Source organism: Lentinula edodes (assembly GCF_021015755.1).
Source record: "Lentinula edodes strain Le(Bin) 0899 ss11 chromosome Unknown C8R40scaffold_18, whole genome shotgun sequence".
Classification (NCBI taxonomy): domain Eukaryota; kingdom Fungi; phylum Basidiomycota; class Agaricomycetes; order Agaricales; family Omphalotaceae; genus Lentinula; species Lentinula edodes.
In genome coordinates, this window is record NW_025764324.1 from 605,310 (window position 1) to 619,043 (window position 13,734).

Genomic DNA, 13,734 nt, shown 5'->3' on the forward strand with positions numbered 1-13,734 from the left:
TGCTTGTGTACGTTGTTGCCTGGAATACACGGCGTGACAGAATTAGTCCTACTATGAAGGAATGCTTGTCTACAAATATCCAGGATTAAACCAAGGATGACAATGTCCTGCCCAGATGTCTGTTGTATTATCGGCGAGTTAATCGCAAAATACTATACAACTTGAAAATTCAATCATACCATTCACATCAACCGAGCATCTCCCTTTCATGTTCAAGCTGAATACTCTGCAGCTCCTCCCACTGCTGTTTGTTCTGACTCAATGTCTTCGTCAGTCCCTCAAAATCCAACAGCTCCACATCACCATCAGAGTCGCTCGACCGTGAGCTGGCGCGATTCAAAAGACGTTCGATCTCTTGCTTCTGCGACACCAGAGTCTGAAATGTGCTCAAGTACTTCACATATGATGCTGTATACTTGCTTCGAAGAGCGTTACGATGATCGGCTTCGTGACTGTGCTCGTTGAGATTTCCGTCCGTGAGAGCATCGTTTGTCGATAGATGCGAACGACGAGAACCGGCTGAAGAGGAAGAAGCCGTAGGAGTAGGTAGAGCAGGACTGGGGTGGCGCTGATTGTCTTCGTCTTCCGACGAAGTGTATATGGGTGACTTTCGTCGGAACTTGGCTCCCTTCGTAGAGGAGCTTTTGTTAGAATGATTCGAGATCGGGGAAGTATGTCTTGGGACAGGAGAAAGTTCCTTCTTGACTTTCTTGGCTGGTAGTGGGGGCGGAGAAGGCTCTTTCTTCATCGTCTTGCCTTTCCCTGAGTGGGATTGAGAGTTGGCAGAAGACTTCCTATCCGTGGTAGGCTCGTTAACAAATTTGCTAGATCTTGCATCCCGTCCTTTTTGAGGACTGTCGCGCTCCCTATCTCTGTATCGTTCGCGCTCTCGTTCGCGTTCTCTATCTTTTCCTCTCTCTCGAGTTTCGTCTCTGCCTCGCTCGCGTTCTTTATCTTTTCCTCTGTGAATCTCTCTGTCTCTCTGTTCGTTGTCTTTGCCTCTCTGCCTCTCTCTGTCCCGATCCCGTTCATTGACTCGGTCGCCTCTTACTGGTCCAGCCATAGATAAAACTTCCATTCCATTTTCCGTTTTTCTTCTCTTCCCTCCTGTTCTAAAAATCCCCTCGTCGTGTTCTTCGTCCTCTTCTTTGACCTTCTTTCTCTTTTGGGAAGACGCTTCGCTGTTCCGACGCGTAGGTTCGCGGTCACGATGATGGTCTCGCTCCAAGGATCTCTCTCTCTCTTTGCTTCCACCCCTATCACTATCTTTCACCCTTTCTCGACTTCGATCAGTGTCCCTCGACCGACCTTCAGCCCTTTCCCGGTTCTTACCTTTCGAGTTGTCCTTTATTTTATCTTGATCTGATTCCATGGCCTCATCCCGAAGGTGCTTGACGCGTTTCACGGGCGCAGGCCCATCATTGGTACGAGCACCAATCCCTCCAGTACCACTAGATGATGTGGATAGTTCGCCTTCCTCTTTTTTAATATTAGAACGAGAGGTTGGAAGACGCTGATCGTCCTTCTGCTTATCCTCATTCGGTCGTCGCGTCATATCTTTCATAGCGACATCGACATCCTTCGAAGCAGCCGATGAAGACGAAATGGATGGGGTAATCGACCCATCCTTGGATTGATTCTGTGAACGTGAGAGATCTACGGCTTTCGTAGGGAGTTTGTATCCAGAACCTGGTAGTCTGCGCATATTCGGAGTAAGACGTGTGGAGGGGGTACCGTTCGTGGTGGGTGGGGTAGGTGCTTTCGATGTTTTGGCCGCAGGCTTCATACTATTACTCCCGAGCGCGTTCGCGGACGAAGCAACATGGTTCGGGCGCGGTTTTGTTTCGTCCTTGATCAAGATTTCCGTCTTTGTATCTGGCTTTCTAGCGTTCTTTTCCCTAGCTTCTTTTGAAGAGATACCGCGTTTCGGCGCTGATGCAGAATTAGATGCAGATAGAGAAGATGGCGCAGGAATAGGCGAGTCATTTCTGGCAATGTTTGCGGGCGGACGGTACTTTGCGTGTTCCCATCTAGGATCACTCTCAGGTATTCCGAGAGAACTGAGAGCTTTACGTGCGCCACGAGCCAAGTTGGTACGATCTGTTTCTGACAAACTCGGCCATTCATACGGCCGTACGTCGAGCCAAGACTCGTGTTTCAAACGCCAGATCTGCTGAGAGCCTTTGTTGGATGGTCCTCGTTCGGCAAGCTATAAACGGACCATCGGATTCAGCTGAGTTAAGTGAATAATGACTGCGTACTAAGTGCAAAGCATCCAATATATCCTGCCTTGTTTTCGCATCACAATTTGAACCTCCAACCGCCTTGACGGCGTCTTCGCTTGTCCGCTCCGCAAGAGCCAGATAATGAATTAGTCGTCTCCCTAACGATGTGGTCCCATCCTGTGGTGGCTTCGGAGCATGAGACGGACGCGGTGATGGTGCGGAAGAGGTGGAAGTACTGAGGGGGGTAGGTTTAAGCCGATCACTAGGTCTAAGAGGCTTTCTGAAGAGATCTGATTTCTTTTTTGCCGCCGATTTCGTCGTCGGTTGTGGTAAATTATTGGCATCAATGAATTTAGTTTTAGGATTGTGGCGCTTCTCAGCTGCCGCTGCAGTGCTTTTGCGTATCCTGTCAGCCAATTCGTCGTCCAATTCCCTCTCAGAGATGGTGAGTTTGCCGATGACATTGGCGTAAAATTTGAGAGGAACGAATGGCTTGGCTGCTGAGGCTGAGCGCAAGTACAAATCATGAGGTATTTCCTCCGTCTGGCTTTGCAGAGAGAAGGATGATTCGCCGATTACTATGCGACTCTGAGAAGGGTTCAGTCAGTAGGTAGAGAAATAAAGTAGAGATTACACACTGATCCATCTTCTGAGACTACAAAATCCACGTTAGGTTTTGCATTGGGGTCACTTTGAAGAGCATTAATAGCCTCTGTAGAAAGGCGAAGCAACATTCCATGCTTGGGCCTTGAGTACATGGGATCTCCAGGCCTTGACTGGCCTTGGAGAGTGTACGTAGCATTAGGCAGAGGCATAGCCAAAAGTCAAGAAGCAAGAAGCAAGTTGAGCGCCAACTTCAAGGACAAGAGACTATAGAGTGATCATAGCCACGCAGTGCCGGCCCGTCGCCCGGCTCGAGTCCTTGATATTTTAATTGTTGTTTTCCTTTTTGTTTCCGTTTGCTTCCGTCTGTTTGTTGTTCACGGCCCCGACAACAATGGCCTTCAGAGCCTCAAGAAGTCGTTGTGAACCGGTTGGTACCGGGATCACCGAGCAAAAATGTTGTATTCATTTATACCTTGGGTGTAAATCAACATTGATCAATCTAGTCATCACGACACTTCTTTCTTTCTACTATGTACTGTGTTAGGACCCTCCTCGGGCTCCTTGCTCTATTTGCAACAACCGCTGCTTTCGAGGACTCTGTTACAGACTATGCGCCTGCTGTAAACATTCCTTGTCCGGACCTTTCCACCACAGATTTTGTCCGTGAATGGACGGCGTCGAACCAGACTATCAATCGTAAAGAAGTAGACTATGTTGAGACACGAATGAATTCGACCATCGCGCAGGCGTGGATTGACTGGCTTGGTAACGGCTCTCAGCTAGGGTATAACTCGACTGCCTTCCAGGGTAACTTTCCCAAGATCGGCATTGCAATTCCTGGAGGGGGTCTTCGAGCTGCTCAGTACGGCGCAGCTGCCTTGAGTGGTCTTGATGCTCGGAACAGCTCTGCCAAGGCTGCAGGTACCGGTGGTTTGCTCCAGGTTTCCTCGTATCTATCCGGGCTATCTGGTACGCAACGACCTTGCTTTCTTCCGTGCTGATATTGACAATGCGTAGGGGGATCATGGATAACAGGTTCCTTGTTTTTTAACAACTTCCCCACTCTGGGGGAGCTTGTGTTTGGAAACGGAAACAATCTTACTGGATGGCTTCTTGATATCGCGTTTGCTACACCTGATGGAGACGATGTATTTTCTGAATACAATCAATACTTTTTCGGGAGTATCCTCTGGAGTGTAATGTCGAAAGCTGACACTGGAATGTAAGAACAATTTCAAACCTATAATAACGGTTTCGATGACTGTTCCTAGCGACACATCCATCACGGACCCTTGGGCACGAATGATTTCCTTCCATTTTCTGAACCAAACCAATCGCCAAAACTTCTTCACGAATGACACTGCTCATGGTGCTGGCCAACTTTGGTCCAACATTCCAACTATCCCTGCCTGGCAGCAATATGAAACCCCCTTCCCAATACTTGTGACAGATTCCCGACCTCAGAATTTAAACACAACTACTGCGCTCACTTTGGACCCCACCGTATATGAGGTGCGATCCCTCGTTCAACTGTTTCTTTGGCACTCCTAACGTTCTACACGTGTAGATCACACCTTTCGAATTTGCCTCGTATGATCCCGACTTGAGTGCGGGAGTCAATCTCACCTTCGCCGGCACGCCGATGACAAACAAGAAGCCTGTGAATGCAACCGCCTGTGTCACTGGATTCGACCAGGCTGGTTTCATGATGGGCACAAGCGCCTCTTTGTTCAACGTGAGTACCCGTCCCGGTATTCATACCATCATGAAGTTCACCTCTGAATCAAGCAAATTCTGGACTTTGCGCACAACACGCTACAAGGTTTCTCTCAATCTGACGGAAACGGGTTGTTGTATGTTTTATCCCGGCAACTGTCAGAAGTTCGTACGCGTGCAGACGACGTGGCTAATTGGCCGAATCCTTTCAACGGCGTCAAAACTGCGACCTACGACGACGCCAATTCCACTTGGCTGTCCTTGATCGATGGTGCTTCTAACGGTGAAAACATTCCGTTGGGGCCCCTCTTTGTGAGAACCAGAGCTTTAGATGTCATTGTGACTCTGGACGGCAGTGCCGATGATTCCAATAACTGGCCCAAGTAAGTGGCTTTCGTGTCCCCCAGGAATGATTGTTCTCATATATTGACACCATTGCAGTGGCACTGGTTTGTTGATCAGTGCTGAGCGTCAGTCAACTATTCTAGAAGCATCACATCAACAAATGCCGCCCCTACCACAAAATGCACAGGCTTTCGTCGATACTGGCGCTCGAGAGCGAACTACATTTTTCGGTTGTGATCCTACACAGAACCCTCCCGAATTTCCGCTCGTGATTTATATTCCCAATATGCCACCGTTCAATGGCGATGACCCAACGGCAAAGTGAGTACATGGTGATTCTTCTGTTTGTTTCCAATGTATCCATCAAACCCAATTGTATAGCACCGGTACGTTCCAACTGCAATACACTCCCAAACAGCAACAAGTACTATTCGACCAAATACACAATAATACCATTTCTGGTTTCGTGCCAAATACCAACGACGCTGATCCTGATTTCGGTAAATGTCTGCAATGTGCTGCTGTCGATCGCGCGCGGTACAAGATCTCTCCAGTAGTGAATCGGTCAGACTTTTGCCAGACGTGCTTTACACAGTACTGCTTCGACCCCCAGAACCCTCCCAGTCTTTCGGAGGTCCCTAATCGAAAACAGATATTCGTAGACCCGGACCCGCAAGGATTGGAAAATTTCTTGTCCGAGAACAAGAGCAAACTCATCGGTGGTGTTGTGGGTCTTGTTGTATTCATTGGGTTATTAATCGGCGGACTGTGCGTTTATTAAGCCGTCCTTTGCATCATTGTTCTGACTCCTATGGATCTAGAATCTGGTGGAAGAAGCGAAGAGATCGCCAATTCGTTGCCCAATATCAGCAAGTCAGTGCTTTGCACGAAGAAGAGGAGCTGAATCTCAAGAGATATTCTCAATATGTTCGGCCTGAATCATACGAAATGCCTGCTCATCGTGGATCGCTTTACTCTGATTCTTAGCTTCATGAAAACAGGCTCTTCGAATTTCGTGTTTACATAGTACATATTTTGGGTTCGTGCTGGAACACTCATTCTCTTTATTTCACGCTTTTTTCATGGACTTATTGACGAACTCTCTATGTATTGAAACGCATACCTACCTGCATACGCTGAGCTAGTGCTTTGAGTGGCTTATCACTCGTAATGTCATCTAATAATACTGTACATTGCCACAATTTACAAATCAAATCGAAAGCGATGAAAATCCATGGCCAAACTTCAACTGATAAAGGGTATCATATTTGAACAACATATTTGAACAACATGGGTTACGGAAAATAAGTAGAGCATAAGTAACAGGCCGTGCTGCTCAGCGCGGATATCAACGTACAATATTCAACATGCGATATTTTCAGGCAGGCTATGACAATTCGTCCACATCCATGTCACTGGTGATAGAACTGTGAATTTTCGAAGCGGGTGTTCGCGTAACCTCGAGATTGTGAGGGGTACTCTTGTTCAAGTTCACTAGTGGAGGCCTTGCCATTCTAGTAAACTTGGTCCCTAATTTGAGTTCGTATGGCACCGCGACGGATTTATACATGTCCAGCTCATTCTGCAGATCCTGGTTTTGGATAGCGACCGTTTCGTTCGTCCGCATTGAAACGAGCAGTTTCTGAGAATGATGACCAAATATTAGATGATGATACACATGCACTGAAAAGAATTCACCTGTTTTGTTTCCGCAAGCTCATTCCTGATTTTCTCGAGGTACATGATCCTCTGAAGTGGATTATGATGACCGATGATCTCAGCATTGACTCTGCTCAGGCGCTGAGCCTCATCTTCTGCCAGAGCGTTACGGTCTAACAGTCCTTCAAGTTCTTCCGAAAGAGAATAATACGCTTCCTGGAAGCGTTCTGCTTCAGATAGCTCATAGGTAAGCCTTGAAGCAAAAAATCAGAGCTGGTAAAAACGGCAGTGAAGGAACTTACTGCTCGTTCTCTGCTCTCAGTCCATCTTCTGCCATCCGCAATTTCTGAACAGTCGTCGTCAACCGATGAGCATTGGCCTGTTCCTTCTGCAATGCTTCATCGGACTTGCGCGTCTCTGTCTTCAACTTTTCTTCAAGTTCCGCCACTTGCAGTTTGAACTTATCAGACGACAATCTGAGGCTTTGTGCGGTGATGTTAGTGGCTTGCAACAGCTCCTGTGCAATGTCTCGTTGCTGTTCCACCTCTGGGAGTTTTGAAGCAATAGCCAGAGCTTCATGGAACTCTGTCTCGGCTTCTGCATAAGCGAAGAACAGGGCGTCGTGCTGTAAGTGGTGCAACTCCGCCTCTAGCTGTAGAGTTTCAATGTTAATCCGTGTTTCCTCCTCCTGGAAGGCTTCGTGATCACGGTCCAAATGCGTAATAATCTCGTCTAAATCATCGTAAGAAGGAGGTGACGGAGGCTTGGATGTGGCGTTTTCGATAAAAGAAGACAATTCCTGCATCATATCTTTTGAATTTCTCCGTAATATCTGATTTTCCTCCTGTGACTGCCGAATAAGATTCGCCAACTCGGATACCTGGCCCTCTGTGTTCCCAAGCTTGCGTGAAGAGCGAGCGGCTTGAATCCGAAGTGCATAGTTCTCGAAAGTGAGTCGTTCGAAAGCTAGCCTTGAAACTGTATTTGAAGCCAATAACCCATAATGCTCTGCCACTTCATTCAGCATAAGCTTATGATCTTCCAGCTGGGCCAACAACGACTCTTCGTTGGAGCTAGTTTTGGAAATTGTCGCTTCGAGACGGTGTTGAATTTCTTGAACTTCATCGCGAGCTGCAACAATCTCCCTCTTCAATTTCTCTACCGTGTCCTTCATCTTGTCAATTTCAAAGTCATGCTTTGCTTTCGTCTCCTTCAACTGGCTCTCAACCATCTCCCGCTTCTTCTTGTCCGTTAACAAACTCTTTTCCAGGTCCGCTATCGTTCTATCCCTCTCCTTCATTTCTTCCTTCCGCCTCGTCTCCAATGACTGCAACGATTTCTTTACATCCGCCACATTGCCGTGCTTGGCAGTCATCTGCGTTCGCTGGTGTTCCGACATACGAAGCTTGACTCCGAGGTCCTTGATCTCAGCTTTGTCTGCGTTCGAATTCATCCTGAGCTCATCTACACGGAGATCGAGAGCTTCTTTTTGCTTCTTCTGCTTGTCCAGACGATCCGTCAATTCAGCGTTAGCTTTCTGGAGACGTGCGAGCTCCAACTTCAATCGTTCGACCTCAGCCTGATGCTGAGAACAAGTGTTAGTCCCACTGGGCACTAACATGAGACTGGGGTCACATACTGCTTTCTTTCCATCATTATGAACCTTTTCCAAATCGTCCACTTTTCGTTGAAGCACAGTGTACCGTTCAGAGGCATCGGATGGAGGGGATGGTGGTTTGGGTCCATTGATTCTAGGGTTTGACGCGGACTTTTTCGATTCTGCACCATAAGCTCTGTGTCCTAGCGAAAGCTGGTCAACAAGAGATTAACACCACATTAGGTCGAGACCCACCGGGAATTTCGGACATCTTTTCCGTGGGGAAGGGATTTCTTCCTTCGATAGAAAAAAGCTCCTAATTTGTATGACTCTAGATGTTCTGAGAGCGGTATTTCTTGTGAAGTCACTGTAGAAGCCTTGTCGCGTTTGTTGGGCAATGTCAACGAAGCTCTTAAACCACCGAAATAGCACGTGGTCGTGAAATTTCAAATTTTCACCCTCGATTAAACAACTTTAGCAAGTTACTATACTCTGTACATACGCAAAGCAATTCCACTGGAGCTAGATATACCACATAGTTCTATAATGCTATAGGTCCGATTTCCCAGTTTTCTTCTTCTTTTTCCCCGATTTCTGGCTCTCTTCCACATTGACCACCTCAGCTTTCCTTTTTTTCTTCTTTTTCTGCTTCTCCTCTTCCCCCTTCTCCCTTTCCGTAGCCGTCTGCCAAGACCGCTCAGCGTTCACATCGTTCTGCTTTCGATTCAGCGCCTCAAACCCATCTTGGTCACTCTCGATATCTTCATCGCTGCCCTCGTGATCTTCGTCCATCCCATTCAAGAATCCGTCTACCACGTCTTGCTCCTCCTGTTCTTCTTCTACTTCTCTATGATTCTGTGTGCTATTTGAGGGAATATGTACAGACGAAAAGGGATCACGCTGTAATGAGCCTATAAGGGAGAGCATTTCATTCGCGACTGTCAAACTGGAAACGTCCTTAGTACGAGAATGACAGATGGATGTAGCATAGGAAGACGATGAGATACGCACCCGATGACAGTAAATTCTAAATACCCATCCTCTCCGCCTATTGAAGATGCTGTGACCTTATGTATCCATCTCCCATTTCCCTCTCCATCATCCAACTCCGATCCCGTTCCCATTCCCTCAACGCCCGCACCCACACCGAACTCCGGATCATTCTCCGCCGCACCATATTCGAACTCCCATTCTTGCGTAGGTATATGATGTCGAGGTATCGATACGTTGAATGTTTTGTGAACGAGTAATGATATATGGTCGGGGGAACATAAGCTGATTTTGCCGACTTGGATCCCTGAATGTGAATCTCTATGAAACGGAAGAAACCGATTCCTCCTACTCACCAAGTTGCATACCAACAAGCGGTCTCCAGACAGTAGCGTCAAAAATAATCTTGCAAATCAAGAACGGACTATCGGCTTGGATAGCTGCTGTATCTTCCTTGAACGTCAAATTCGAATGTGAAAGCACTACCCCGTCAAGCGCAGGGATGTATCTATAAACACACCGTTCAAAAATCAGCGTATCAAATTATTAAATGGAGTATTAAACCTTACCGCATAATCATAGAATCCAACATCTCTTCTACTCCAGTTCTAGGATTGCTAGCAAATACAGGAGAGACAGAGACGACCAAGGAAGATTGAACGACTTGGAAAGCCGTTTCTTTGCCTTTCCCCTTTCCTTCCTTTCCCTTTCCCTTGCTTTTATCGTTTTTAACGTGACCGGATACATTCGAAATATGAGGGTCGCGTTTAGCTTTTTTCTTTGGTAAAGCCGACGGTTCACCCTCTCGAGAATCCTGAGGTTTTCGTTTTTTGGTTGCTTGAGCCGAAGGCATGAGCGAAATTTGGAGAAGTGGAAAAAAATTGCCTGCCGGTGATTCTAAACCGAGTTACCGAATCCAATTCTTGTCTCTCAGCTTCGCGATCGGAATTGTTCCTCCCCAGCTCAGCCAGCTTCATTGTCGTCCATTCTCCCTATCATATATCATATATTCCCCTCCATCAGGTTCAAGCTGTCGAATATACTGATAAAATGGTCCGTGTAAACTTCCAGGAAGCAAACACAATGAAGTTTTCCGCTAAAGTTACCTCTCCCTCAGTCCTCTCCCCGTGCTATCATCCAAATAGCCATCACCGGGACAAGAATCTTGGGCAAAGCATTCCTTGAAGCAGGGCGACAAGCTGCCAAAAGTACGTCTTAATTCGTTCGTTCGTTTCTTCTTCCCTTCTACCTGCCTCCCTCTTATGTCCTTTCTTCATATAAAATTTTCCAATATCTTATCAGTCGACGAGCGATAACTTGTTTGATCTGTAGACGCACGAGCACCTGCAGCCGGTTCAGTAGGAAACGACGTTGCTGGTGTCGGAAACGCCAGCTCTGGATCAATGACCGACCAGCTCACGCGACAGCACAGGATGACTTTGGACGAGGCACATCTTATATTGAACGTTAAACGAGGAGAGGAGATGGAGAATGTGTTAAAGGTAACGTCTTTCCAACTTGACATCACACTATCTTTGGAGCGCTCATCAATTCTTCCACTGTCTTCCCATACACCGCTCCTTACATTTGACTCCTCCGCCTTCTGCTATCATACTCCACATTCCTACTCCGCCATCAGCACTACGAGCACCTCTTCAAAGCCAACTCTCCCCCAGCACTACCGCCAAAATCTGCACCTCCGGCACCAAGAGCACGAATACCAGGACAGTTTCATTCTCATTACCTCCAGTCTAAAGTCTTCCGGGCTCGTGAACGGATAGAAGCGGAAAACAAGATACTGACAGAGGCTGAGACAGAGGCAGGGGGGTCAGAGTCGTCATCACATCCTCCGCCGCCGCCACCACCATCATCGGGCTCGTCTTGATCACAGGCTTCAGCGGATATACATTATAGATCTAATTGCACTGTACATGCTTTATAATGACACAAGACACATCTCACCACCTGCTCTCACAGATCTTGCACAGAAAAGATGTTTCTGACGCTTCATGAAAGTTATATCAGGTTGAGCATCGTTCAAGGAATTTTCAGGGAAGTTAGGCGTTATCGGTGTTCTGAGCTTCGGCCTTCTTTCTGTCTTTTTCCCTTTATTTCTTTGTTTTCTTTCTTTCTTCAATTCATCATCCCAGGCGGCGTTCATTTTTTTCCATCAAAGTTCGTTCGGCAATACACACACGGCCCGGATGTTTAGGGTACTTACAAAGACCTCCCATTGTCTGGGTACGTTCCATTCAACACTCAAAAGTCCTTTCATATTCCTTTCTCAAGGACCTTCAAAAGGAAATTACAGGGTCCTTGTCAGTGAATAAAAACCCAAAGTCATGATACTCTAGTCGTCAAAAAACGCCTCCCTTCCTGGATACCTATTTACGTTGAACTTGTTCTCCTACAACCTAACCATCGTCATTATCATTAATCTGCAAGCCAGTCCAAAGTACGTTGTGCCACTCAACAATCTTTACACTAAGTCACTGAGGTGACCTCTTACCTCTAGTCTGTTACCGATTCATATATTCAATATTTGATATTCACAACAACCATGCTCGTTCTCGAATTCGACTCTGCATGGCCTTTTAATGTCAATATCTTATCACCCGCACCACAAGGCTGGACGGTCATTAAGAACTTCCTGGAGACTTCGCCTCCACTCCCATTTCCGTTTTCACTTTCATCTTCATTTCCCCTTTCGTCTACGTCTACAACGTGGACCGATGAGGACAGCTTTTCTTGTCTTCCGTCAGCATTATCTCATACTGACAACGGCAACAACAACAAAGTCGATACTACTACTACTACTACTACTACCCCGACGAGGAATATTCCGCCTCCTTCTCCAGAGGTTGCTTGGTTCCCTCCGGTAATGCCACTTGATAGTGCTGTCGAGGGTGTTTATGTTCGTGCCAGTGAACCGTGTGCTCAGGTAGGTCTCGAGGGGAACCTTCAAAACCATTGTCTTACTTAACGATGGATCATTTTTTCGGTCTTGCAGGTAAATACACCAGAAATCGATACGGTGCGACTGGGGGATGTATGCTCATATCATGACTTTTACGAAGTCTATCACGAACGACGTTATGAATCTTACGAACCTCGCGGACCTTACGAATCCACATCGACGAAGACGACAGGCAGCGAATCGGTAGAGCGTCCAGGCTCATCCCCGTCTCTACCCCGATCTGCATCCCATTCCGTATCACAGTCCAAACGCAAACGCAAACGGACCGAGCGCGAAGGAACCACCGAACGCATACGCCCCGAGAGCACCAAGCGCGCGAATAGCCATAGTACGATTATATCATCTAATCCTTACCCTACACCTCCTCCCTCCTATACCGCCTCGTCGTCCTCTCCCGACAGCCGGGGAGGAGCAGGAGCAAACGAACCTTCAGCGCCCCCGTCTTTGTTTTCTTCATCTGTGTCAACTACTTCCCCGTCGTCACCAGATAAACGTCGACGGACCCGTTACGAGGATCATTCTTCCCCAAGGCGTTCGAAACATCTGAATCATCCGTCTACATCTACACGTATCTCGTACACTTCTTCGTCCATGCACACCCCCTCCACAACGCGGTACGCTCCATACATCCCCGCATGCACTGTGGGCTTGATGGAGTTCACGATCGACTTTTCACATACCAATAATACGCCGAAGGACGAAGCGCGGTTCGTGAAACAATGTGATAGAGTGTGGGCTCGAGGAACAAGGAGGGATGGGAGGAAAAACGTGACTCAGAGGGATGGGAAAGTTGGAAGACAGGCAGTGGAATTGCAGAGGGGGTTGCAGAGAAGGCTTTCCTTGACGTCTAATCTCTGAAATTGGCTGAAGGTGATTGCGTCGGAAAGGCGTTCGTTGACATGAATGTATACGACACGCCTTCGATGACCTTTCCTGCCTCTTTGCATCTTCCAACTCTTAGGCTCTCCTTCATCATGCATCATCTCTGACAACTTAATCGCCGTCGTATAATCATTCCCTATATTATTATCCACTTTACACATCAGCCTAAACCCCTCAGCAACTCCATTCCTCTTTCATTCAGCGTAATTAGAATAAAGCTTCCAGTTCATGACATGATGATGTAGTCCATGAATGAAAGTACTTGTATTACGGGAGATGTTTTCGAAAAGGAACCTTCTGAAAATACATGTGTGCGAAAAAACATTGAGAACATTCTCAGAAAGACATATGTACTGTCACGTTACATTGTCGACCATCTATTTATCTCTATCATCATGGAGCCATTGGAAGCTTGCCCAAAATTTGGTGTAGGAATGTCGTAGGATGTCGTTTCGACGTGCGAAACACTGGCGAAGATTTATAACTGACAGTGATTACTCTCGGTCAGCTGCACGATAACAGAAAGCTCATGTAGGCTTATAGAGGTTGAATGTTACCAACGTAGGCCATAAAGTACGTCCTATCTACCTCCTAGACTCATGTGGAAACATCTACTCAAATCTTTCTGTACAGAAATATTACCGACGCAAATGAGCATTGAGCGGATTTGTCGATATACATTCTTCAAATTCACCATTCGTAATTATCTACACAAATAGACGGACGAACCACAGCAT

The 13,734-nt window shown here is 46.9% G+C and overlaps 6 protein-coding genes across 6 annotated transcripts; 3 read left to right on the plus strand and 3 right to left on the minus strand.

The window, feature by feature from the left end:
• Positions 1 to 187: 187 nt before the first annotated feature.
• On the minus strand, positions 188 to 3,040 carry C8R40DRAFT_1069694 (uncharacterized protein; the record flags this gene model as incomplete). The annotated part of the gene is made up of 3 exons (XM_046226142.1): positions 188 to 2,209; positions 2,262 to 2,813; positions 2,864 to 3,040. The coding sequence occupies 3 exons, from the start codon at positions 3,038 to 3,040 to the stop codon at positions 188 to 190; spliced, it is 2,751 nt and encodes a 916-aa protein (XP_046086333.1).
• C8R40DRAFT_226774 (phospholipase B) lies at positions 2,863 to 6,133 on the plus strand. The gene is made up of 8 exons (XM_046234396.1): positions 2,863 to 3,800; positions 3,849 to 4,053; positions 4,103 to 4,343; positions 4,399 to 4,566; positions 4,620 to 4,930; positions 4,989 to 5,213; positions 5,274 to 5,660; positions 5,714 to 6,133. The coding sequence occupies exons 1-8, from the start codon at positions 3,362 to 3,364 to the stop codon at positions 5,877 to 5,879; spliced, it is 2,142 nt and encodes a 713-aa protein (XP_046086334.1). The 5' UTR covers positions 2,863 to 3,361; the 3' UTR covers positions 5,880 to 6,133.
• A 51-nt stretch (positions 6,134 to 6,184) lies between these two features.
• On the minus strand, positions 6,185 to 8,577 carry C8R40DRAFT_227208 (uncharacterized protein). The gene is made up of 5 exons (XM_046234400.1): positions 8,404 to 8,577; positions 8,191 to 8,351; positions 6,854 to 8,136; positions 6,591 to 6,804; positions 6,185 to 6,534 (listed from the first exon to the last, which is right to left on the minus strand). The coding sequence occupies exons 1-5, from the start codon at positions 8,417 to 8,419 to the stop codon at positions 6,280 to 6,282; spliced, it is 1,929 nt and encodes a 642-aa protein (XP_046086335.1). The 5' UTR covers positions 8,420 to 8,577; the 3' UTR covers positions 6,185 to 6,279.
• Positions 8,578 to 8,697: 120 nt separating this feature from the next.
• On the minus strand, positions 8,698 to 9,991 carry C8R40DRAFT_1045524 (uncharacterized protein; the record flags this gene model as incomplete). Its single annotated transcript, XM_046224308.1, has 4 exons — positions 8,698 to 9,094; positions 9,160 to 9,436; positions 9,495 to 9,646; positions 9,708 to 9,991. 4 exons carry the CDS (start codon positions 9,989 to 9,991, stop codon positions 8,698 to 8,700), a joined length of 1,110 nt encoding a protein of 369 aa, XP_046086336.1.
• A 99-nt stretch (positions 9,992 to 10,090) lies between these two features.
• C8R40DRAFT_226846 (uncharacterized protein) lies at positions 10,091 to 11,342 on the plus strand. The gene is made up of 4 exons (XM_046234397.1): positions 10,091 to 10,191; positions 10,256 to 10,346; positions 10,471 to 10,640; positions 10,778 to 11,342. The coding sequence occupies exons 1-4, from the start codon at positions 10,189 to 10,191 to the stop codon at positions 11,021 to 11,023; spliced, it is 510 nt and encodes a 169-aa protein (XP_046086337.1). The 5' UTR covers positions 10,091 to 10,188; the 3' UTR covers positions 11,024 to 11,342.
• Positions 11,343 to 11,524: 182 nt separating this feature from the next.
• On the plus strand, positions 11,525 to 13,309 carry C8R40DRAFT_226890 (uncharacterized protein). The gene is made up of 3 exons (XM_046234398.1): positions 11,525 to 11,593; positions 11,654 to 12,079; positions 12,149 to 13,309. The coding sequence occupies exons 2-3, from the start codon at positions 11,699 to 11,701 to the stop codon at positions 12,971 to 12,973; spliced, it is 1,206 nt and encodes a 401-aa protein (XP_046086338.1). The 5' UTR covers positions 11,525 to 11,593; positions 11,654 to 11,698; the 3' UTR covers positions 12,974 to 13,309.
• The last annotated feature ends 425 nt before the right edge of the window (positions 13,310 to 13,734 follow it).

Excerpts from the sequence above, each read along its gene's own strand:
- C8R40DRAFT_227208 (XM_046234400.1), bottom strand. Across the intron at positions 6,805-6,853 it reads CTGAGAGCAGAGAACGAGCA|GCTTACCTATGAGCTATCTG; the intron begins GTAAGTTCCTTC and ends TTTTGCTTCAAG. Across the intron at positions 6,535-6,590 it reads AGCTTGCGGAAACAAAACAG|AAACTGCTCGTTTCAATGCG; the intron begins GTGAATTCTTTT and ends CATCATTCTCAG.
- C8R40DRAFT_226774 (XM_046234396.1), top strand. The coding sequence starts at position 3,362 with ATGTACTGTGTTAGGACCCTCCTCGGGCTCCTTGCTCTATTTGCAACA. Across the intron at positions 4,054-4,102 it reads TCGAAAGCTGACACTGGAAT|CGACACATCCATCACGGACC; the intron begins GTAAGAACAATT and ends GACTGTTCCTAG. Across the intron at positions 4,567-4,619 it reads CAAGCGCCTCTTTGTTCAAC|CAAATTCTGGACTTTGCGCA; the intron begins GTGAGTACCCGT and ends CTCTGAATCAAG.
- C8R40DRAFT_226846 (XM_046234397.1), top strand. Across the intron at positions 10,347-10,470 it reads AGGGCGACAAGCTGCCAAAA|ACGCACGAGCACCTGCAGCC; the intron begins GTACGTCTTAAT and ends TTTGATCTGTAG. Across the intron at positions 10,641-10,777 it reads AGATGGAGAATGTGTTAAAG|CACTACGAGCACCTCTTCAA; the intron begins GTAACGTCTTTC and ends CTCCGCCATCAG.
- C8R40DRAFT_226890 (XM_046234398.1), top strand. The coding sequence starts at position 11,699 with ATGCTCGTTCTCGAATTCGACTCTGCATGGCCTTTTAATGTCAATATC. Across the intron at positions 12,080-12,148 it reads CCAGTGAACCGTGTGCTCAG|GTAAATACACCAGAAATCGA; the intron begins GTAGGTCTCGAG and ends TCGGTCTTGCAG.